The 26,391-nt window shown below is 34.5% G+C and overlaps 1 protein-coding gene across 1 annotated transcript in view; it reads left to right on the forward strand.

The window, feature by feature from the left end:
• Cnbd1 (cyclic nucleotide binding domain containing 1) overlaps positions 1-26,391 on the forward strand; it is a 251,231-nt gene that overhangs the window by 152,688 nt on the left and 72,152 nt on the right. Inside the window, exons 6-8 of the mRNA XM_057791198.1 lie at positions 13,499-13,686; positions 20,514-20,651; positions 22,167-22,299. Of these exons, the coding sequence (XP_057647181.1) occupies positions 13,499-13,686; positions 20,514-20,651; positions 22,167-22,299 (459 nt within the window). The remainder of the gene's footprint in view (positions 1-13,498; positions 13,687-20,513; positions 20,652-22,166; positions 22,300-26,391) is intronic.

The raw sequence follows: 26,391 nt of genomic DNA on the forward strand, positions 1-26,391 counted from the left end.
TATTGCCTGTATAACTTAAAGACTAAGACTTCAAATAAAAATATTAAATAATCTGCAAACAACTGTGCAGTAAATGAGGAAAATGACCTCAAAATGTAAACAGTGTATAAGTAGGAATATATAATGCAATATGACAATATATCCAAAATTATATTAATATACAAAATGTCTTAAACAGAGGTAGAAACTTGCATGTATACAATCTGACAAAATAACTTTGCTTAGGTGTACAAATATTGTAAATAGAAATAACAAATATAATTTGAACTTGTATCAATATACAAAAACTATACCAATGTAAATTATCCATAAATAATAGCTCATAAGTATTTACTCTATTACCTAGTATTATTATTATTAGTGTGAATCAGTTCACACAAAATTATCTATTATCCCATTCAATTTTTCCTATTTTTTTTTTATTTTTGGGCCTACATAGTCTTCACCTCAATCCTCTACCTTATACAGGTAATAATTAACTGCTAAATGGTGTCCCCAACCCTGAGGACAAACTTTGTTGGAAGAAAGAACATCATCTTTTGGAATTACTTTTAGCTGTTATGGGGGAGATTTCTTTTTAAAAATTGGCATTTTGTAAAAGTAAAGTGATGGTTAAGTTTTAAGATTACTGTCTAGTATGGTTACAAATGATTTCTGAGTAGTTAATAGGTTTTTTTTTTTAAGTTTTTATTTGGAGTTTTCGCCAGAATGTTGTAAGAACAGGTACTATTTTAGCAGCTGGTACTCAAAAACCAATCTTATAGTAGCACTATTAGAATCATGATGTTATTTTAACCAGGTAGAGTTGTTGGTGTGGGGCTCCATTTTCTTCCTGAAAACTTTAAAGATTACTGCAGGGAAAGGTTCTGTAGGAGACTTTATTGTTTATTGTGGAAAACTTAAACATTGTTTATATAGACATATATATTTAATGAAAATATGATATAGACAAAATAAGCATGGAAAAAGTAAAACTTTTTCTATAGTATTTTTTTCTTTTGTCCCATACCAGATGACTCCTGACATGAGATAGAAACTCTGAATTTTTTTTTAACAACATGCTCAGGTTTAGGGAAGGACAGAGCCATTGTCTAAGTCCAAAGCCAGCTCTCTCTCTCTCTCTCTCTCTCTCTCTCTCTCTCTCTCTCTATATATATATATATATATATATATATATATATATATACACACACACACACACACACACACACACACACACACACACACACACACACATTTGAGCACCTGTCCTTATAAGCCATTTACACACACACATATATATATTCATATACATATGTGTATATATATATATATACACATACATATATTTTTACTTTTAGCATTCAAACATCCAGGGTCTTTGAATTTTTGAAGATGTGTATTTTTCTGTAAAGAAAAGAATAGAATCCTGATATATGGTTTCCTTACCACCTGTATGGTTGTCATCTTTGTGGATGAACTGTCATTTCTCTTTTTAAAGAGGTTTTTCTTTTTTAAAGCAAATCTTTATTAATTTTGATGGTATCCATAGTTTTTCTTCTCCTGGGAAAACAAGAGCAAAACTTCTTCCCCAACATAGTACACCTCCTGGTTTGGCAGCCGAATGAAGCTGCGGGAGACCTGAGCCCCATGATTCTGTGCCAACTGTTAAATTATCTTGGGTCAAGAAACACCAGGCTAAGCCGGGCAGTGGTGGCGCAAGCCTTTAATCCCAGCACTCAGGAGGCAGAGGCAGGCGGATCTCTGTGAGTTCGAGGCCAGCCTGGTCTACAAGAGCTAGTTCCAGGACAGGAACCAAAAGCTACGAAGAAACCGTCTTGAAAAATCCAAAAAAAAAAAATAAAAATAAAAATAAAAATAAAAAAGAAAGAAAGAAATACCAGGCTAACTACAAGATAGACCAGTTATATTTTTCTTCATCATAAGGGGAAAACTCACAAAACAATAACAAAAAGTCTAAGCTTAGCTATGTAGCAAGAAAACCACACAGAGAGAATGAACCCTGGGCTGTCCAGCATTTTTCTCAAGGTACCCAAAAGGTTATACCCTAACTTGGTCCCACCCCTTAAAGTTCGTTGGCTGACAGCGATTCCCTGTCACAGTTCCTTGACCAATGGTGCATTAGCAGAAGGGAATACATACACCTATTTCAAGGTGGCCATTGTTAAAAGCTTATAATTTCACTTGGCAAGCTAAATTACACAGTTTGGATAAGTCAACTTTGAAGTAATGCTGTTTAAGTAAGAGCTCACACTTTAGTAAGATTTATAGCCTATGCTTCTGCACTTGCACGTTCAATAAATATCCAAATTTCTCATGGTACCCCCTGAGAAACAATGGGTTCAGTTTCCTATACTTCTGGTTTATAAGGTCTGGGATGGAGCCTAAATTATATTTTCAATATTCTATTGATGACAACAATGAGTAATACAAATTTAGTGACAACCTAGTGCTGTCTTTCAGAGTTGAGAACTCAGTGGTCAAAATGCTTGCTTTCCTGGTCCAGATAATGCCCTACCTAGGTACTGGGAAAGGACTTAATAGACATAAGGTTTATCTTTAGTCTGTTTACAACAGATATAGGGCTACTTATGTAGAAATTCATGCATCTGAATCTCTGATGGGACGGTATGCAAGACACATTCTTTGTGTAATGAAAATTCCTTTTCTATTCCTTATTAAAACAAAACAGTAGGTATTCCTGTTTGCAGGTGAGGATCCCTAGCGCATAAACAAATCATGCAGAGTAATAATGCTTGTAAATAAGTTTTCAACACACTTCAGTCCAATTCTGAAAATTCTGAACTTGCCCTCTGTGCTTGCCATTGTTTATGGAAAGTAATTGATCAGGCACCAGGCATTTAAAACTGCACTGGAATCTTGGCGACTCATGACTTTTGAAAAGATTTACATATTTTGAGAATTTTGCCCCAATGCTTCTCTATCATAATTGGTTCCATTAATTAGAGCCAAACGACAGAAAATAAATCAAAGAGTTTTGCCACGATTAAAATGATTTTAAACAGGGTAAAAAAAACCACCAAATGTTCAATATTGCTTTGCTATTAGCTTGAGGATAGTAATTAAAAACTACTTTGTTTTATAAGTGCTGAAATTGTACTTCTAATGGCATAAAGTATTGGAACACCCAAATGCACTTCAATAAAAAATTGACTATTATCAGTTCAATGAAACTGTAGGCACTGACTTAAAAGAATGTACACAGGTGTGTGTGGGGTGTGTGTGTGTGTGTGTGTGTGCACCTACATGTGTATACATAAGAGTATAGTCAGGCAAACTTATGAATACCTATAAAAGTATAAATATATGAATATGCATGTATATATATGTAAAAATTAAGTGGATCCAGAATGATATTTTAATTTTGTTTATCCAGGGTAGTTGACATTTTTTCTTTTTTCTTTGTTTTTAACATGCATTGATGTTTTGCCTTTGTGTATGTTTGTGTGAAGATGTCAGAAACCCTGGAACTAGAGTTACAGACAGTTATGTGCTGGGAATTGAACCCAGGTCCTCTGGAAGAGCAGCCAGTGCTTTTAACTGCTGAGCCATCTCTCCAGCCCCAGAATGATATTTTAAATATACATACACCTAAAATTTTTTATTGCTTTAGTGGAGAGGAATAGAATTTAGAACAGCTGTGCTTTAGTTTGGGTATGACTTGAATTTTTCACAACGATCTACTGTGATTGAAGCTTGTTATAATTTTGAATTAATTAATGGTGATGGGAGGTGTTAGAACCTTTGGGAAGTGGGTTCTTCTGGATGATTTTTTTCAATGGCTTATAAATAGATATGTGCCACTCATTCATATATATATATATATATGTATGTGTGTGTGTGTGTGTGTGTATAAATCTTTATATTTATTTTTAATTTATTTTTAATTTATTTTAATTTATTTTACATAACAACCACAGTTCCCCCTTCTATCTCTTCTCTCTCCCCCTTCCCCATCCACTCCTCAGAGAGAGTAAGCCTTCCTATGGGTCATCAACAAATACTCACAGGTCAAGTTGAGGAAGGACCAAGTTCCCTGCCCCCTGCATCAAGACTGAGCAAGATATCCTGCTGTAGGGAATGGGCTCCAAAAAGCCAATTCATGAACCAGGTATAAATCCTGGTCACACTTCCAGGGACCTCATAAACAGACCAAGCAACACAACTGTCACTCACTTTCAGAGAGCGTGTTTGGTTCCATGCAGGCTCCCAGCTCTCATTGCAGAGTCCATGAGCTCCCATGAAATTGGGAGAGCTGTCTCTGTGGGTTTCCCCATCATGATCTTTTTTTATTGTTTTTATTGAGCTATATATTTTTCTCCACTCTACTTCCTTCCTCCTTTCTCTCTGTATATCCTCTCTCATCACCTCTATGCTTCAATTTGCCAAATTTACTCAAGATATCTTGTCTTTTTCTCTTTTTCATACATGTGGATTCATGGATGCCTCTCAAGGTCCTTTATGTTGTCTAGGTTCTCTGGGGTTGTGGACTCTAGTATGATTTTCTTTGCTTTATGCACTACAAGCCATTTATGAGTGAGTGCATATTATGTTTGTCTTTCTGGGTCTGGATTACCTCACTCAATATGATGTTTTCTAAATTCATCTATTTGCCTGCAATTTTCAAGATGTCATTGCTTTTTACCACTGTATAGTACTCCATTGTGCAAATGTACCGCAATTTTTCCACCCATTCTTCAGTTGAGGAGCATCTAAGTTGTTTTCATGTTCTGGCTATTATGAGTAATACTGTTATGAAAATATTTGGGCACATATCTATGTGGTATGATTGAGCATTCTTTGGGTGTACATCCAAAAGTGGTATTGCTGGATTCTGAGGTAGATTCTTTCTTAATTTTCTGGGAAATTTCCACACTGATTTCCAAAGTGACTGTACAAATTTTAATTCCCACTAGCAATGGAGGAGTGTTCCTCTTACTCCAAATACTCTCCAGCATAAGTTGTTATCGGTGTTTGTGATCTTGGCTGTTGCAACAGGTGTAAGATGAAATCTCAGTGTTCTTTTGATTTGCATTCTTCTGATTACTAAGGATGTTGGGCATTTCCTTAAGTATCTTTCAGCCATTTGAAATTTGTCTGTTGAGAGTTCTCTGTTTAGGTCTGTACCCCATTTTTTATTAGATTTTTTTATGTCAAGTTTCTTGAGATCTTTGTATATTTGGAGATCAGTCCTGTTGTGATTTATATTAGCAAAGATCTTTTCCCATTCTTTAGGCCACTTATTTCCTTGTTATTAATGTCATTTTCTTTCCAGAAATTTCTCAGTTTCAGGAGGTCCCATTTATTAATTGTTTCTCTCAGTGAACAATACTCAACTTTATATGGAAAACAAAATAAAACAAATAAACAAAAAAACCCAGGATAACCAAAGCAATCCTGTGCAATAAAGGAACTTCTGAAGGAATCACAATTCCTAACTTCAAAACTCTACTATAGAACTACAGTAATGAAAGTAGCCTGGTATTGGCATAAGAAAAGACAGGTAGACTAATGAAATTGAATTGAAGACCCTGATATCAATCCATACACCTACAAACACCTGATTTTTGACTAAGAAGCCGGAAGTATAACTTGGGAAAAAAAGCATATTCAACAAATGGTGCTGGCATAACTGACTATGAACATGCAGAAGAATGCAAATAGGTCTACATCTATCGCCATGCAGAAAACTCAAGTCCAAATGGATCACAGACCTCAACACAAAACCAACCACAGTGAACCTCATAGAAGAGAAAGTAAGAAGTACACTTGAATGCATTGACTCAGAAGACCACTTCCTAAATATAACCCCAGTAGCCCAGACACGGAGAGCCACAATTAACAAAGGGGATCCCCATCATGATCTTGACCTTCCTTGCTCTTATATTTCCTCCTCCCTCTCTTTAACTGGATTCCAGATTCTCTGTTGGGTGTTTGGTTGTGGATTTCTGCATCTGCTTCCATCAGTTACTGGATAAAGGTTCTATGACAATTAGGATATTCACCAATCTGATTACAGGAGAATGCCAGGTCAGGCACCCTCTCCACTATTGCTGGAATTCTTAGCTGGGATCATCCTTCCGGATCCCTGGGAATTTCCCTCCCATGAGGTTTCTGCCTTAACCCCATAATGGCTCCCTTTATCAAAATATCTTTCATTTCTCCTCCTCTTTGTCCCTCCCAAACTCATTCTATTCTATTCCCTTATGTTCTCATTTCCCATCCTCTCCTCTCTTTCTTGTAGGAGATTATGATATTAGTAGCAAGTCCTGTTAGCCTTCCCCTCTTTTCTCTTGTTGGATATTTGATTGATTCCTATTGTGACTCATGCAACAGTGTATCCCCAAAATACAACTTTACCAGCAGTCAAACTAATGGGGTATGTGATATGATTTATTCCTACCATCGTCTACATGTACCCTTTCCATTATAAGCCCAAATAATTCATGCTTTTATTGTAATAAAGAAAGCTAGTATAAGAGAAACAAAAGCAAATGATTTTCTATTTCTTCTATATGTATAGGTGAGATAATTACCCCATAATAAATTGAGTCATGTGAGCTATAATTAGAGATTTATATTTTTCAAGAAAGTTGTACATTCAAATTGAGAACAAACATTTTATTCCGAAGGTGTATACTTTCCCTCAGTTGTTAATAAAAAACATCAAATTTTACTTGCTTATATGATATACAGAAATTCAAGTTGCATCTTGTGGTTCTTTAAAAATTTATAAACCTGTGTTTTTCTTCACCTAACCATTTCCAGATCCTTTGGAGTTTTCAAGACATGTAGTTCTGACAACTCAGATCCTTCCCTATCAAAGTGTCAGCTCATTAGATACACAACCTTTGTAGTTCTCTTTGTTCCTTCAGTTTAAGAGGAAAGCCAGTCTAGGTGTCTGCTCTCTCCATTGGCTCTATTCATGTGTATGCCTCTCTCCGTCTGCTGTGATTTTAAAGTGTTTCCCCCACGCAGTCCCTTGTTCCCAGGCTGCCGACTTTCAATCTGCCACCGAGGCTCATTTCTCTGGTACAATTCTACACAGCTGTTTGTGCCTTCTGGTCTTTTTATACAGCCATTAGATTTTTTGAGCTGCATTACTTAAGCAGGTTTCCTAAATTTGACATTAACTGTAGAGCCTCTTATACATTCAGTTCCTGCAAACAAACAAGGAAATAATATTATGACTTATGTAAATGAAGTATATGTTTCTAAGTAATCATGGAATTAAACACACTATCTTTTGTTATTATACTATAAAATTATTCTATTTAAAGATCACTTATATTAACTGTATCAAAATTACTGAAAAGGGACAGAGGAGATGATAGTCAGTACAAATCATGCATTAAGTATTGATCTGCAGTCTTGTTTCAGACTAGAGATAGATTACATGATGTTACAGTGTGATGCTCCAGAGAAGTAGTGAAAAACAGCTGCCAGTCAGCCTGAGGATCTTTGCAGTGTACTGTATTGTAAGGCTATCATGAACATAAAATAAGTGTATTTTATACTTGACTTTTAAAAATTTATGTAACTTTATAATAAATTGAGAAATGTTTGTAATAAAATACTTTAAATATTTTCACAAAGAAAAGAGCATTCATAAAAGCAATGAATAATCTGAAGCTACAGTTGAGTAAATAGAAACTCATCCAATAGTTATACTTTAAAGGATTAATATTATAATAATTAAATTAATATACAGATCAAATACAATAACTAGTAAAAACACCAATTTATACAAATTGATAAATTTTTTAAAATTCATATGAAAATTTAGAGCATTCAGATAAAAACATTATAGAAAATAGGTAATGTCCCAATAATCCATAAGCAAATGAACAGATAAGTCAGAAATGCTTATTATTCAGGTAGCTTCCACAATAACACAGCCCTCTCTGTAGAGACTTGATGGTCTTCAGGATTCCAATACGTCCTGTAAGCTTGCTGCAGAAGCTGCAGACAACACCATATGACACCTAGCCCAGAAAACACTGATTTTAAACATGAAGTCCAGTTTCTACTAAAACTTTTGCAGTAACTTGAAAAGGAAAATTCAGTCACAGATTGTGTGAAATAGATGGATTCTTAATTTTTCACTAAATCTTTTCCTTCTGTAACAGGCTTGCACAGGATGGATTTGATTTAAATATGGCAATCTTTGCAATTTGTTTTAGCATAACTTTTCTTAGCATCGTTCTTATCCAGTCCAGACAAGAAAGGGGTGATTTAATTAGGAAATCTTCCCATGAAGATTTATTTCTCAACATCTCTGAAAAGTGCATTCATTCTTTATTCTGTGACTCCAGTCACCTTGTTTCCCCAGAGCTTCCCCTTCTGTGTTATTTTTCTCTGTGAAAGCCTTCATTCCATCCAGCTGGTGATTCAACTCTAAGACATTGTTCTGGGTGCCATGTGCCAGAGCCTGGGTCTCACTCATATGGTCTATTGCTTTGAATCACCTCTTCACCACAAGTTTAGACTAATATAGGTCTTTTTCTATGAGCTGTTTCAGATGTGAAATCTTAAAAACAAGAATATGTAAGCTACTTACTTTTCCTCTTATGGTAACTGAGTTCTGTTTTACAGATTTACTTGTTCTTTCTCAGCTTCTTTTTCTTTTTCCCATTCTTATTGGTCAGGTCAGTCCTCCATTCACTTCTTTACATAGGGATTACTTCCATCAGCTCCCCACTGGTCTCACTTCCTGTTTGTTTCCAGAAAATTTGTATGATTCATCACTGTGCCACACATATTTTCTCTCTTAATGAAATATCATCATAGGAAATGCTGTAAGCTATTAATATTTTAAAATACAAATAAGGGAAAAGAGGATTTTTTTCTTAATCCCCTTAAGCTCAGCTAGCCATTGTCCTCATTTTGGATTATTTTCTTATTCTAGTTGTATTTCTTTTTTATGTGGAATTCTGTCATTTTAGTTCCTGCTTTGGATTTAACATCTCTATAAGCACTACCTTTTAATAACAACAGATAGATTTAGATATGTTTAATTTAGGAGATCAATATTCCTACTATGAATATTGTTGTCTTAAATAAAATCTGGTCTGAACAAACTTTTGCTTATTTGTTTTAATTTTAAAAGCTGTAAATGGAGATAAACCTGCAGTTGTGATATATTGAAAAAAAGAAAATCATTTAAAAAGCTAAATTAATGCTCAGCCTTCAAATTTTTATTTATAAATATTATACTTGTGCACACTCTATTGTGATTATATTCTTTCTCCTTCCTCTCCCCCTCAAATTCCTCCAGCACTTTTCCCAACCACTTGTTACTATGTGGAACTTCATTTGTCCTTCTTTTTCTTTCACACTTCCAAAGAAAATTGCCATTCTCTCCTCTATCGTCCATCAACTCATAGTGTCTTTTCAGCTACAGGCGGGGTCTCATGACATCCTTCATTACCCACACTGAGATGTGGTTGGAAGATGCTTGGTTTTGTGCAGGTAAACCAGAGTTGACATGAAGTTGTGAGTACAACAGCCAGATCCTGCCAGATGACAGCATTTCCTCATCCTCTGTTCTAGAGTTTTCACATCTTCTGTTAGCTCTCTCGTGTGGGATTTTTCCAGCTTCTTTATGTAGGCATTTAGTGCTATGAACTTTCCTCTTATCACTGCTTTCATTGTGTCCCATAAATCTGGTTATGTTCTGTGGTCATTTTCTTTGAATTTTAGAAAGTCTTTAATTTATTACTTTATTTCTTCCTTGACCATTAGTGCTTCAGGTGAGCATTGTTTAATTTTTATGCATTTGTGGGCTTTCTGAAATTAGTAGCGCTGTTAAATTCTAATTATAAAATAAGTTGATCTGATAAGATACATGGGGTTATTCCAATTCTTTTTTATCTGTTGAGGTTTGGTTTGTTACCTAGTAGACTCAGAGATTCACCTCTCTTGGTGTGGGCTGGATTTTATCTTTGTACACAAAACAATGAATATTCTGGTTTTCCTTCATATCATTTACATCTTCTGCCTTTTATCAAAATCCACTTAAGTCTTAATTCATTCAACAAATACCTTATTTGTTGATAAAACCCCCAAATAATCCAGATGTATGCTTAGAACTGGAAATCCTAGAGTAGAGCCATGGTCCCATCTTTAGGAGTGTGGTATATTTAGCTAACATCTGAGTGTGAAGTGGTCCATGACACTAATGTTGTGTACAAGGTTGCTTAAGGTATACATTAGTTATTCTGAATAAAGCTGGCCAGGAGGAAGAAAGTCTTTCCTGAGCAGAAGACGACACTTAAATTAAGACTGTATGTCAAAGGAGTATTATCCAGTTGACACTATGACCTTATTCATGTACAACTGTTTAGAACATTTAGCTCATTCTGGAATGGTTGATCTTAAAAGCCTGTGTACCAGAGGAAGAGATATAGTAATTGACAAACATTTGCTTTAATCAACCTATGTGTTTGACTTTTAACCTCTGAAATGGTCAATAATAAGATGATCAATTAAAATTCCCTCTAGTTTTAAAATGTTCTTTGTTCTCCTTTCATAAGTGGTCAAGAATTGTTTCTTTTAAAAATATGAAGTTATGTAATGTCACTTTTTTAAATCTTCAAAAAGTATTTCTTTGGATTTTGTTTGTAATATAAATTAGCCATTCAATTACTTTTTATCAAAATTAGCCCTAGTGAGGAAATTTTTATTAAGTTGTAATATCCTAGCATCTAGCATTCTATATTTTATGCTTTAGAAACAACTATTTTTATAATATTGTCTGAGTTTTCTAAGATTCTTGAATCCCTTTTGCTTAAAATTTACAGGAATTTTGTACATATTTTGAACATGTAAATAGGAAGTCTATTTTTTCAAAAGCTCATAATATCATATTCTTTCATAGCTCATAAAATTAGCAACAGTTTTTATTTGTTTGTATTTTGTCTTTTGAATACCGAACTGCCTGTATTGTCTTCTTCAAGCATTTTTATGGTGTCTAAACAATTTGTCTGTACATTTGAGGCACTATAATATGAAATACTTCTTAAATTATTGCTGACAAATTGTTAACTCTGTTTCTGCTTTAATCCAGTTACATTAATTTGAAGAAACATTTTAAGTTTTAATTCTAGAATTCTGATATACATAGTAAACATTCTTTCTTACTGAGAATTTTTATGGCTCTATAAAATCAGCATGTACACATTATATGTATGGTATAGATATATTATACACATATGTCATATATTCCTATGTCTGTGTTTGCATGGCTACAAATTTGTATGTGTATATGTGTGTGTGATATGTTCTTCAGAACATAGCAATATATTCATTAACTCACAGATCCTGAAGGACAAGAATGTTTTCTTGAGAAGATCAGTGAAGTTTTACTCATTCCCAAGGTGACCGTGTATTATTTGCAGGATGCTGTTTATGGTGGGAGTTCCTAGTGTGACATCTGTTTCCTAATTATCACATGTTCTCTGACTGATGATATTCTATGATTTCTCAGGGAGAATACTGTGAAGTAGCTTTTATCACAATGATTTGCATTGTTAAGGTAGAAATCCACACATAATCACATGATATTTCTTTTTAAAATCAAAGTAGGCTTATTTAAATATGTTCTTGCAAACCAGAGAGCATTGTATTTGGGTGTTAGATTTATGAGAATTATCTATAGCATCTCCTTTTATAAAATACCGTTCTTTAAATAGAGTTGTTGAAATTTGGTGTCTTTTACATGGGTTATGTTTCCAAATACAATGTTACTACGTATGTATGTTGGTACACATGAACCAATCATTCTTAGAGCCAAGAAAAATATCAGCAATATCAATACAGACAAAGGGTTTAGCTTCTGAAATGGTGAATTAAAGGGCACTGTTCAAACAAATTGAGGACTTATTTATCTTATAATAAGACATCAAAAAACTTAGTAAATGTCAGGATCATCTAATTGTCCTACCTTTCATGTCAGTTTCAAGAAACGTGTCTTGGTTCCAATATCATATCCCAATTCTTGGCAGCACAAAGAGTGGATGTGAAGACTTGGAAAGAATGTTTCCTAATATTTTCCTAATTGGATGGCATGTATGAACATGCATGTTAAAAGCATGTGAGAAGTGATATTTTTAACATTGGCTGTATGGCATCCAAGAATATTATAGCTTTATTAGTCAAGGAAAAGAAAGCAATTTACAATGAGAAAGCAAGTAGCAGCCTTGCATCAGAATTCACACTGGACATATCTTTCTCTGCTTTAATGTGACCTAAGTAATGCCTGTTTAATTTGGCCAAAACCCAAACACAGGTGTCTCTGTCTTCTGATTCACTTTACTCCTATTTTTACCCTATACACTCAGTCACAGATAACTTAATTAATAGAATTATTTATCTTTTCTTCTTTCACCATAGAGATTACTTACTACCCAGAATGCAATACATTTTATTCTTAGACATCCATGCAAAACCAATGTCTACTTTAAAAAAAAATCATTAAAATTACCCCCCACCCATGTTATTGGAAGAGTTAATTCTCAAGTTAGAGAAAAAAAGATGCAGAGAATATGAGCAACTGATGCCTTTGGGAGTAGAATAAAGACATACAATTGCCTCTGATTATAGGTTAGCAAAGTTTCTGTTTACTGAAAGTGAGTGAGCAATTTATAGGATATTTCATAACACTTTAATGATGTTATTCAGTCATAAAGTTATGTGAACAGTTGTGAAATGGGGAAATATACCATCCACTTTCCATATCCTAAAGATGCTTTTCAAAACTCTGTAGTGACTTTTTTAACTGTGTTGGACTACTAACAGTGAGATACTCTTGCCAGGATTGCAGGTGGGAAACGGAGCTTCAGGAATCAGATACGACGATGAGCTGTGGAGGCAATGTGGAGTAGAACAAGTACTGTGAAAATCAGCCTTTGCAAACTACTCAGCTAGTCCACTATCTGTTCAGAGAAAATATTAACGGAATTCTTAGTAGGCCTGTCTCACTATATAAAATAGGCAAACTGAAAATTTGGGGGAAAGGGTAAAGGTTAAAGGTATTCTTTTTTTTTTTTTTATCGTCCAACAGTTTATTAGAAAGAATGTAGACATTTAAAAAAATCCCCACTGTCATGAACATAAATTGAGGTTAAAGGTATTCTTAATCCGATTTTTCTTATAGAAGTTTAGTCTATTAGCAAGAAAACATGTTATATTGCTCTCTTTTTATTAAAATATAATACTTTTATTAATATATAAAACTACATGGCATGCTTTAAAACAGGAGGGTTTAATGGTATAATTGTATGTTAATAAAATATTACAAACTAAAAATAGAGTAAATCAAACATTCATTTGTTATTCTTCTTATTTCACTGTGAATTCCTAGTGTTGGGCTGAGGTTATCATGATATGGTAGGCTGTAAAGAATTTACATGAGGTACAGCAGGTATAATCTATTTGTCAGTCAGATCATTATCTATTTGGTTTCAATTTATTTCAGTGATTGGTGATGATGGACTTTACATCATACTAAAGGGCCTTGCTCGACCTCAGGTAAAGGTATTAAGAAGTCTGACTGATGATGAAGACTCTGTTATTTCTTCAGTATCCAGAGAAAGCCTTGTTTTTGATGCACAGTTGAAAGACTCCACAGTGGCTGAGATATACCTGCCTTCACAGCAGTTAGTGGTAAGAAGTTTTAGCTTTTGTAAAGACAGAGCTAAAACTATAAAAAAAATTACTATATCTTAGATTTCTAGATTCCAAAATCTTCAGGTACTTAAGTTTGCCCAAATAATATAGCCTTAAAATATAAATGACACTAATACTATTGACCTTAACATTTGATCAAGACTATTAATGAAGGAATCCTTCAGAAGTATATTGCACACTTGCAATGGCTGTGTGTTGCAATATATACACTTATAAGACATAAGTAAGGCTGGTTCAGTGGAAGAGGAATTGTGCTTGCTTTGGGTGAAGAAGCAAGAGCAGATGATTTGAAGGGGGTTAGACGAAAAATGTGTTTTTATTAGGCTTTTCTTCAAGCATTTTCTTTTCTTTTCTTTCTTTCTTTCTTTTTCTTTTTCTTTTTCTTTTCTTTTCTTTTTTTTTTTTGAGACAGGGTTTCTCGTACCTTTGGACCACTTCCTGAAACGCTCTGTAGACAACCTGAGCCTCAAACTCACAGAAATCCATCTGCCTCTGCCTTCCAAGTGCTGGGATTAAAGGCATGCACCACCACCACCACCCAGATATTATGTTTGTCTTAAAAGCAATACTAAAGGAATCAAGGAATTGATCTTATTATAATAATTAATACACTATTATATTTTTTCTTATAGACAATCTATCAACATAAAAATGCAAGTTCAATTGCTTTTGGATTCGTGTAGACTCCTTATGGGTGTTAGATTAGTGCTTTTTCTTTCCTTTTTTATTAAATACTTTACATTTTTTTAAAATGATCTCATTTTCCCTTTTCCCGTTCCTTCCTCCAATCCTTCCATATCTGAATCTTCCTTGCTCCCTCTCAATTTATGGCCTCTCTTTCTTTAATGTTCTTTAATTGTTTTTGTTACATGTATATAGATGTGTAAAAATTGAGGCAGGAAGACTCACCCTAAACGTAGAGCCACTCTGATATGGCTTTTATCTCTCTCTGCCTCCTAGCATGGACTGGATGTGATCACATGCCTTGCACTCTTGCCCTGGCGACTGACTGTATCTTCAGATATTAAACCTACACAAATTCTTCCTTTCTTACACTGCTTCTGTCAGGTATTTGTCACAGTGAGAAGAAAAGGCAAACGTCTCTTTCCTCAGAGATTTAGTTTTCCTTCCAGAGGTTTTTTTGCCTCCTTTGCTACTTGTTTCTAAATATGTTATTGAGACTGATATGAATAGAAATATAAGCTTGGTATCTTTCTCTCTGCTTGTTGTTAGTGTAAGAAATAATTCTGATGTTTCTAAGTTAATTTTGTATCCTGCTAATTTGCTGAACTCATTGATAATTCCTACAAGTTTTCTGGTGGAATTTTTCAGTGATCTTATTATAAGAAGATATCATCTGCAAGCAGGGATATTTTGACTTCTTTGCTGATTTGCATCTCCTTAATTTCCTTTTCTTGCCTTATTGCTTCAGATGATGCATTGAGCACTAAATTGAAAAGAGGTGGGGGTGGTGGACAGCCCTGTCACAATCCTCGTTTTAATGGGTGTAGCACGAATAATAAACACCTAGAGACAGATAGATATAGGGGTTAAAGCTGTAGATCAGAGAAGCAGAACAGTAGTAAGTCACTACAGAGACATTTTACCTCTACCATTGATCAGACTGAAGGGACAGTCCTCAGCCTGCCTAGACTGCACTATGTCTCCACGAAACCTCAGACTCCACCCTCCAATGAGTTCCTGTCTCTTTCCCTTTATATTCCTTTCGTCGCCCAGTTAAATAGATACTGTCTCCACCTCCCTAGTGTTGGGATTAAAGGTGTGAGCCACCAGTACCTGGATATATTCCTGGATTGATTTTTTTTTTATTTCAAGGAACATTTTTTATTGTTTTTTTATTGACCTATATCTCTTTCTCCACTTTCTTCCCTTCCTCCCCTCCCCTTCCTTCCTCTCCTATGACCACCATGCTCCCAATTGACTCAAGAGATCTTGTCTTTTTCTACTTCCCATATAGATTAGATCCATGTATGTGTCTCTTCGGGTCTTCTTTGTGGTCTAGGTTCTTGGGGATTATGAATTGGATGCTGGTTTTTCTTTGCTTTATGTGTAAAAGCCATTTATGAATGAGTACTTATATATTTGTTTTTCTTGGTCTGGGTTACCTCATTATTTTCCCACAAATTTCAAGGTGTCATTACTTTTTTTCTGCTGTATAGTACTCCATTGTGTAAATATACCACAACTTCTTTATCCGTTCTTCGGTTGGGGGGCATTTAAGTTGTTTCCAGGTTCTGGCTATGACAAATAATGTTACAATGAACTGGAGTTGAGCACATGTCTTTGTGATATGATTGAGTATCCTTTGAGTATATACCCAAAAGTGGTATTGCTGGGTTTTGAGGTGGTGAGCCATCAGATGTGGGTCCAAGAAAGGAAATCTATTAGCCTGCAATAGCAGTGAGCCCTCTTAGGCACTGAGCCATCTCACAAGACCCTAGAATATACCTTTAAAATCTTCTGCTAAATGCATGCTAAAGAGGAAGGAATGGGCACTGAATGATCTGAGATCAAATTCTAGTCCTCTTGTTTGTGGACTATGGGAACCTGGGGGAACATAAGACTCTTCACTGTTGTTAGGTTTTATCCTTTATCTTATCAACTTGCAAAGAATAATGGAGACAACTTCTGAATATCCAAGAAACCAAATGGCCATCCGTGGTCAGAGAAATGGGAAAAATAAAACTGAGAAAAGGCCACCGAGGATAAGACGTAGAAGGCATAGGAAATAAATTCTCTGCATAATTAAAATTTACTGAATAGTTAAAATTTTTATGTAATGTAATGACCGACTAAAATTATTCCTGTGCACAAAAGTCAAACTGAATATTAAATGGTGATTAGAGTATAATAAAGTAAAAGAATAAAAAGTAAAACAAAGAAAAACAAAAAAAAATAAATGAAACCCTTTAAATACCTAATTATTCTAATTTGTTCCTGTAATCAGCCATTAGATTTGAACACTTAACCTTTGAATTATTTGCCTCAAGTTTCAAGAGAAGCTGGGATTAGAGAGCATAATACCCTGTCTATTTTTAGAAATGCTTTAAACATATTTTATATATAATGTTATATATATACATATATATATATATATATCTTTGATTATTTTTTCTTTTTTAACTGATGGCCAGTTGTATATGCCAATGTGACTAGACTAAGGAAGTTGGTAGCTGGCAAAACATTATTTCTGGGTGTGGTATGCCTCCTGGTTGTTTAGTAGACTGAGAGATAAGAACCACCCTTATCAATGTGAGTGGTCAACCTTTTGTCTATTGAAAAATGGAACAGAACACAAGAGTAGAGAATGGTGAATTGGCTATTTATTGAGTTGAAACATGCAGATTTTGGTGCCCTTGGTAATTTATTATATTATATATTGATACATAGTGTCTATGTGTTGTACATAGACTTAGCATATTTTTATGTTCTTGCTATGTATAACTATTTTATTAATAACGTTGTAGAATATTATTTTAAGGTGTGTTATTTTTGTTTGTGCTCTGGATCATTTATTTAATGATGCAAAGATGTGTTTGATTAAGTAAAATTCACCTGCAGTCAGGAGGTTGAATCAGTAACTAGCTGATAGGAAGTTGTAGGGAGAAGCCAGGTGGAGAAAAGTTTTTAAGGAGGAAGGAGGAGAAACAGGAGGGTGAGCTTCTTGCTATTCAGCCTCTCTGAGGAGCAGAATTTCACCATAACCTTTGAATCTATTTAGAGTTCTTTAGAGGAACAGAGACTTAGGTAAATTCCGTTTGTAGTTTTGAAAGAGTTGGTGCTGAGGGAACAGAATTCCCTCAGGCCCTGGCTCTTGCCACTTAGGTTTAACAGCTCCTGGTGGAGTTACAGTTGCTGATAGGACAGCCATGGCTTAAACGGGAGCAACAATTTAAAGAAAAGGACAAGTATTGAGAACTTTTTTTTTTTCTATGAGAAAAGTTTTGGCTTTTGCTTTTTTTCCCCCCTCTAAATCCTCACTGATACAACTTGACCAGGGTCCCTGATCAAAAGTAGGCATATAAATATTTAGTGTGGTTCCGCCTACTATAGTAGTATATTAGAAAAATATAAATACTTGAAAAGTATTTTTTTAAATAAATGATTATCTTCTGGACTTTTCCTTATGTTAGGTTTTATTGGCATTTTCATATTTGGATGAATTTGACATGAATAGCAATAGATTCTGTCATGAATAATAAGGCTATGGTGGGCCTGCATGAGAGTACGTGTGTGATCTTCAAATTCCCACGGTGACATGAGGGACTAACTGAAGTTATTATAGAAATAGGGGGTGGGCTCTAGGATTAGTTCTGAGAGTGAAAAGGAACTCGCTTCATACTTTGTATGGTATCTCTTGGCTAAATATTTTTTATATACGCATGCTATTAATATTCTCAAATATCTTTATGTTCCTTTCTTCTGAGTTAAATATCAGAAAGAATTTTAAGCATGTTAGGAACAGTCTATATTATTCATTTACATTTAAATTTGTAGTAATCAACAATGCTTTTTGCATTTACCGTTATAGTATTCAAATTCCATGCATTATTTCTCCTTTGGTAGTGGTTCTTTTTTTTTTTTGACTGAAATTCATCTTATAATTATTTGTTCAGCATAATACACAGAACCATCACCTTGTTTGTTTTTCTCTAGCTCTACATTGCCATTTTATGTAAATATAATTTCGAGGTTGGAAGTTACTCTACCTGAGCTCTTTGAAGATGGCTATATTTACAGAACAAAGTAGAACTATTATAAAAATGAAAAATTTAAGACCAATTCAATGAAATAATTACAAAGGAAAGAGGCACTGAAAGCCTTATGATTACACAATTAATATTACAGGGTTCAGTGTTTATGACTAGTTGATCAAGAAAGAAAGCTTCCATAAGTATTTAGAAGTCGTTGTGAACCGGTAAATTAAACAAATTTGGACTAAATTTGGACTGGGTTATAACAATAAGAAATGCTGAGGAACATAAGGGATAAAATGTCTGCTTGAAATTCTTCGTAGCAGTTTTGTAAGGGGGCAGCTGGAAGAGCAGAATAATTAGGGTTCATCTCTCAACTCAGAATCTGAGTACTGAGCACTGGCACAGATCATTCTTTATGTGTTCCTACAAGGGAAGGCTTAATTTTGCAATCACTGTCATCACAGATTATGTTTGCCACATTCTTTGTGGGTTCTTCTGAAGTTTTGTCTTGTATGTCCATCTGCCAATCGGCTCAACACCCCTATTTCTATTCCTTTCACATTTATACATTTTAAGTACTAATTAAATGTTGTATATGAATTCAATTTGATTTGCTTTATTCTATAAGTAATGTATCCTTTCGGTAATTTTTATTTACAGTTTTAATTTAGTTATTTTTCTTCCAAAATATTTTTTGTTTTTTTTATTTCATGTTTTGATTTTATGTCTAAATATAATCATTATTCAATGTGAATAGGTAGGTTCTTTGTTTTTTTTTTAAAAACATTCATTGTAGATTTTTCTTCGTTGGTGTTCAGTCATGTATATGACTTGCAGTCTTATTAATTAGTCATCCTAAGGCTATTTGCTTCTATAGGATTTCCTTTCCTCTGAAGCGTACACATGACTTTAAACATTTTTATCTTCCTGGGTTGTCACTAGAATTTGCATTAACACAGTCTGCTGTGGGACTTCACTATGTGAAAATGGGAACCCACACACATGCAAGTTGCCTAGCTAGATTGCTCATTTTCTGAAAATTCTGTCAAGTCTCATAGTTGAAATGCAACTTCCTGTTTTTCTCATGGATTAGTGTATGTAGTTTTTTCTTGTCTGCATTTTACATTCGTAGTGTTCATCAGAGTTCCTAGGTGTTAGGATCAATTCCAGTTTCTCACCTTGCATGATAATGAATCTTATGTTCTATCCTACATTTGAATAATCTCCAGAACTCAGTCGTTCATGACCTCATCCCAGTTAAACAGCAATGTGGATCACTTTGTCCTCAACAGTGATTCTCTTGCTTAAATACCCTCTCTCTTTAGGGAATACTGCGCCAAGCTCAACTATTTATTTCGTCAAGAAGAAATAGAATAAGTCTTTCTCTGTATTATAAATACAGTAGTGACTATCTGCCACCAAACAGTATCTTGAATAGTCATATTGATTTGTTGTTTTAAGGAAGTTTAAATTTCATGTAAATATGCCACTTGTTATTCATGTTCTCTAGAGTTTTTCCTAGACAAGCATAGCATAGATACTCCATGTGACAATGAATTGTCTCTTTTTACCATGGTGACCTATATATTCTACTGGTAACATTCTGTTTAGTGTTTATCTCTCACATATTAAATTAGATAACTACATAAATACACACATATAAATGATTTATCCATGACATAACACTGAATTCATTTTATTTGCCACTACAAAAATACAAGGCTATTAATAAAGAAACCGTATATTCTCTATTTGCAGCCTGCTTTCATCAAATAATTATTTAATTCTGACTGTATACCAAGTGCTTTTCTGGTACTTCAGGGGAATGTCTGAATAAATAAAGCAGGATCCTTTCCTATGTTATTTTCTTGATGTTGCCAAAGAATAAAAATTGTGTGGAGAGAAAAGTATGTCTGGAGATGCATGAGCCATCTCTACAGAGCTGAGTGACCCTTCTCTCATTGCACTGGAACGCAGCCTTTTTGCAGGCTCACCTAGATGGGTCGTACAATTCTCACCGGTGTCGTTGTGCGTAGGTGTCAATGAGCACTGTTGAAGTCTGTCTGCTATTGATGCTTTCCACAGCTGAAAAAGTGGAGTACCTTTGGCTCGCTGGAAGTTATGTCTGAGACTGAAATGGATAAAACTCTACATTCAGTGGTGACTGAAGAGGACTGTGAAATCCTTAAAATCCCTGCAAAGGAGTTTGAGAAGTTAAAATTGGTATGGTGTGCACATCTATGTTACTTTTGAAATTTGACTTGATTATGGATAACATATATTGGGTTTATTTGATGAACAACACTTCAACAGCTTCGTTCAGGTAGCTGGCGTGGAAGGCAGGTTCTCCGTTAATGTGTATTATGAAAACTCTTTAGCTTTTTATGAATTTCAAAATTATCCATTCACTCAGTTAGCAAATAGGTAGTTTGTAAATCAACACCATGCTATTTCAGACAGGTCACATCACGTTTGCCTTCAAGATCTCAATAGTCTGCACTCTTTTTCTTCAGAACCTATGCTAGTCACTTTTTGTCAACTTGACACAGACCTAGACGTACCATGGAAGAGGAGATTTTAGAGGACTCACCTGTATACGATAGAGTCATAGGCATATCTGTGGGACATTTTCTTGATTGCTAATTGATGTGGAGGGCCACATTATGGGTGCTCCCATCCCTAGACAGGTGGACCTGTGTAACATAAGAGAGGTAGCTAAATAAACTGGGAAAGTAAGCCAGTAGGCAGCATTTCCCCATGGTCTTTGCTTCTGTTCCCGCTTCCTGCCTTGAGCTTCTATCCTGGCTTCTCTAGATGATGGGCTGTAACTTGTAAGCTGAAACAAATGCTCTTTTCCTCAGATTGTTTTGGGTTATTTTGTTTACTAAAACAACAGAGAAGCCGTATAGGACAGAATGTTTGACTTGCTATTTCAGAGTCATTTAAACTTGCAAAACCAGGACTGTATGAAAAGGCATTTAAATTTAATTCTGAGCATTCAGATGTGATGTTTAGTACAATTTATTTATGCAAATTCATTTTTTTCTTCCTTCATCTAGCGGGTAGAAAAGCTTATTTAAATGTTGAGTTTGGAAGGTCCCCATAGTCTTCCTGATAGGTTCTAATGGAGGTCCAAACATTTATGGCACTTGCAGGTCCAGTGCTCATTTTGGGAGGAGATAAAGATGCCTCTTTTCTCTTGCTTAGAATCTCAAAGAATAAAAAATTTCTTTTGATGTGGTGACTTCAAAAACAGGTGACTTTCTCAGAATTCAACATTTTCCCAAATGCTAGATATCAATACATGTGAATTTCAGAATGGTTTGCTTAAGGAGATTTTCTTGTTGTTTTCCCTCATCAGAATCAGCTATACATACACACACACACACAGAGACACACAGACTCACACACCTCTATGTACACATGCACACACACATATCTCTATGTACACACACACATACATACACACATATTTTGAGTCATCTATCACAGCTTTAAAATAGTTTAACATTTATAGACATGTATAAAATTATGAAAAAAAGTGAGAATATTGGTAAACAAATCTGAAAATTAAAATTTCAGGATAGCTATTGATCGTAGTCAAATACAATATTATCTTCTATTGAGTAATAGTCATACAGTTGTTACTTTTCTTTTTCTACTATTTCTCTATTTGCTAGTTTTTGTTCATTCTTAAATTATCTCATTTTGAAATTTGATGGTGGCATTCTTTTTCAGGAAAAAATAAAACGTGATAATGTGCAAAAGTTGAAATTAATTCGCAAATGTCCTTTTTACGAAAATTGGCCCACTTTATCCATATACGAACTTGTTTCACTTAGTAAATGGAAAATTTTTCCTCCAGGTCATGGTAAGTTTAATTCAATTTTAGACTAGTTTCTTTATGTAAAATTATATTATTAGAATTTGTAATTCTTTATAGTTTCAATATTTTAAATAATATTTCTTCATATAGGCAATTTCTCATTTAACAAATTATTACCTATGATTGGATATTTAAGTTAATTCCCTTTTTAGTTAAAAAGTGAACATGCTTCACTTAAAGAGCAGCTTTAGTACAGTCCTCCATTCCTCATTTCCATCTCTCCACATTTCTACTGCTGCACACTGAGACTCACAGTAGGGGTCAAACTGTCAATGATAAAGGCAGGAGGTTGCCATAGCCAGGGTCTCCTCACTCTCTTGTTTGGGTAAGTTCTTAATCACAAGTTTTCAATGGACGTCTCTGTTATAGTCATCAGTGAAAATGTAACAGCTTTATAAGTCATCAATCACCTAGGGAAGTCTTTGAAAAGGAAATATTTCTGATTCAGATTTTACAACTTTTGGAATATTTTATATATAGAGGTACCCTTGGGATGGTTAGGAATGGTAAATGTGAAATTCATGTAAACTCCACATTTATCTCCTGCACAGTGGCTGTAATTTGCACTTTATATTTTGTGTACCTCCATTCTGATTGTGATCTGTTACAAGAGGTGAGATGCATGTGGCATTATGCTGGGATTAAAAAGTTTATAATTTGGCTGTTGTCTCCGTAAGGGAAACAGCAAGGGAAAGCCTGTGTGTTGAGTAGCCAGTCTGAGGTGCAAGCAAGCATGAACTTTCTAGGGTGGGTTCACAAGGGAGCATAGACAGAACTGGATTTTCTTACGTCCTGTGAGAGCCAAGTAAACAAGGGAGAGCAATGGAGGAAGACATGTGAAAGTAATAGTAGAATTTTCTGTTTATAGTAAGGAGCTCTGCTGTCCTACCAGAGACAGACATGAACATCAGAATGAACAGAGAGACCTTACATTTCTCTCCTCTAAAACACCTTTCAAGAAGTATCGTTTCCCAAAGCCACAGAGCTGCCATGGCAGGGAGGTTAATTTCAAATTTGGCTGACATTAAATCTCCCACAAGTTTGATTATGTTATAAATCTTAGAATATGGCTAGGTTATCCTTGGGAGTAATCACTGGTTAACGGGGAAACGAGTTTCAATTCAGTATGGTACAGAATGTACTGCTTGGTAGTGTACTGTAGGAAAAGTATTGGGCGAGACAAGTTAAGTCTTCAAAGCACAGGAATTTTCTAATAAACCCAGATTTGGTGAATTAATTTTCAGAATTTGTATTTACAATATCATTTCTTAAAACATAGTATTTAAAGTGTGCTGCACATTTATTAAATAGCCTTGCTAATGAAAATGATGACTATTAATATTGATATTATCAGTAACAATATCATTAGCATTAATGAATTGAATATTAATATTAATAGCATTGATACTATAAGTTATTGATAATAAAATAATTACATTAATAATATTGAAGGGCTACCAAATACTAAACACCAGACCACCAGTAAGGGAAGAGATTAATAATATTGAATTGTCATGCATAACTAACAATGGATGAAAACAAAAGTTTTTATTCAAATGTACATGTGGAAACCAAGTAGTAAACTAACATACAAAAGTGTGAGTTTAGCCTTTCTAAATTCAGTATATTTATTGCAGAGAAATACTTAATAAATATGGATATTTTGTGTCTCTCATAGATTTCCTACTTCATATCATATATGTAAAATATTGACCATAAGCTTATTCTTAATGGCTAGAACACGTAAAAGTAATATTTCAGTCGATAATTCCAGTAACAACTTATGTAATACAAAAGACAGAAAGAAACCACACTTAAGCTATTTAAAATGATGTGAGCAAAATATTCTGGAATGTGGGAGGGACTATAATCCTATTACTTTAATGCATTTAGTTTTTCAAACTAAAATATGGTAATAAAATATTTAAGTTTCATATTAAAGGACTAAACTGTACTTGGCAAAACACTTTTCAAAGACTTGGGTGTCTTGAAAAGTAATAACATTTGTTAAACAATCTACTGTGTTAGACACTTTGTTACTAAAAAAGTAAAAATAACATTTCCACTCATTACTAAGTGCATATAAGTTAGAGCATGAATTTACATGGATTTAGAAGAGATTTATCTCCCTTAGTAAAGAATGACAAATCTTCCTGTAAATCCCTTTTCAGTACAAACATACTATGGTTCTTATAAATAAACTGATCTGGGTTAGGAATATATTCCATCAAAGTAATCCCATCTTTTCATAGTAATGAACAATGTATCAAATAAAGCATCAGATGTGATACTTCTCGATTTACAATTTATACTAGATTACTATCAGTAAACAAAACTGTGGCTGAAATTGCACTTACTTTTTCTGAGTTTAAAATTAGAAGTGAATGATTTCCAAAGCATGCAAAGTGTGTTTTGATCTTATTTTAAGAATGTTTATTAAATAAAGTTTCAAAGAGATTTAGCTAATTTTTCAAAAGGTTAAAAGACATTAGGGATTGTCATTGGCAGTTTCTGACTCTAAGTTCTTTTTTAGCTCCCCATAGCTTCTTACATGCTGGGTTAACACATGAAGTGCCTGATGACTATGCTCTCTAGGGTTGCTTGTAATTTTGTCTTGTGTTATTTTTTTTTTAAGACATGACTCATAACTATCTTATTTTACTAGCCAAACTGTTCCAAAATTACATCATATCCATATATAAAATAATAAATTAACTTGACAAACAATGGTTGTTATCTTGCTTCTATTGGCATGTAATCTTCCTTTTTATTCTCCAGAAAACCTTCACATACATATAACATGAGAAACTGGGGAAAAAAAAAAAACCGGTAACTATCAAATTGCTTCTAAAAGATAAAATGTGGAAGTAATAATGGGAGTAAAAGAAAGTAATATCTAGTCACCAAAAACCACAAGTGTTTCTGTCATCAGATACAAGTTTTGAAGCTCTTCCTAAAGAACAAGTGCACTTTTAGCCTCTCAAACACAGGAAACTTCTGGCTTAGTGTCTTATGCATCAGTGAGTCCTACAGGTGGTCAAAGATCTTGTTCTCAAGGATCCAAACTCATACCTCAAGGAACTCTCAGACTGGGGCATTTGATTGTTTAGATTTTTTGAGAATTTTATTCATATATACAATTATGTTGATCATATCCATCACCACCACCCTTATTGCCTTTTCTAAGTCCTCTACTGCCTTCTTGTGACCATATCCTCCTTCCAACTTCACTCTTCTTTTTATGTTTCTTAGCTCATTGAGTCAATTATTTGTGCGCTTATGTGCAGTTGTGCAGGCCTTCCAGTAGAGCATAGACAACCTGCCAGGGCATACTCTCAAGGAAACTGACCCTCTCTCTTTCAACAGCTATTCATTACCTAAAGCACCTCTGCCAAGTGTGGGTCTCCTCAGTCCTCCCCATTCCATGCTGAAATGCAGACTGTATCTCTGGCAGGTCTTGTGCAGGAAATCACAGACTCTTTGAGCTGATGGAATGCTCTGTCATATTCAGATGCTGTTTTGCAGTGATCATCCCCTGCCTCTGGCTTTCACATACCTTTTTCTTTCCTTTCAATGGTGTTCCCTAGACGTCAAGGGCATGAATTATGATGGGGGTGTCCCATTTAAGGCTAAAGACTCTCTGGTCACTTATTCTCTACACATTTCCAGTCATGATTCTCTTTATAATCTCTATCTGTTGCAAAAGAGAAGTGTCTTTGGTTAGGAGTGAGATCTGCACTATCCTATGGGTATAAGGATCTGTATTTACAACAGTAGTTCTCAACGTCCTAACACTGACTCCTTTATACAGTTCCTAATGTGGTGACTCAATCATAACATTATTTCATTGCTTCTTTATAAGTATAATCTTGCTACTGTTATGAGTCATAATGTAAATATCTGATATGCATGATATCTGATATGGGACACCTGTAAAATTGGCATAATGGTAACAATAAGTTTTCCTTTAAATTATATATAAAATCGCCAGCCCCAGATTTTTTTAGCAGCATGTGGAGGGACTAGGGAACAGCTTTGTTTTATTTATTTTAGCAAACCCAGTGAGGAGCACGCTGG

This window comes from Chionomys nivalis, chromosome 16 (genome assembly GCF_950005125.1).
Source record: "Chionomys nivalis chromosome 16, mChiNiv1.1, whole genome shotgun sequence".
NCBI lineage: Eukaryota > Metazoa > Chordata > Mammalia > Rodentia > Cricetidae > Chionomys > Chionomys nivalis.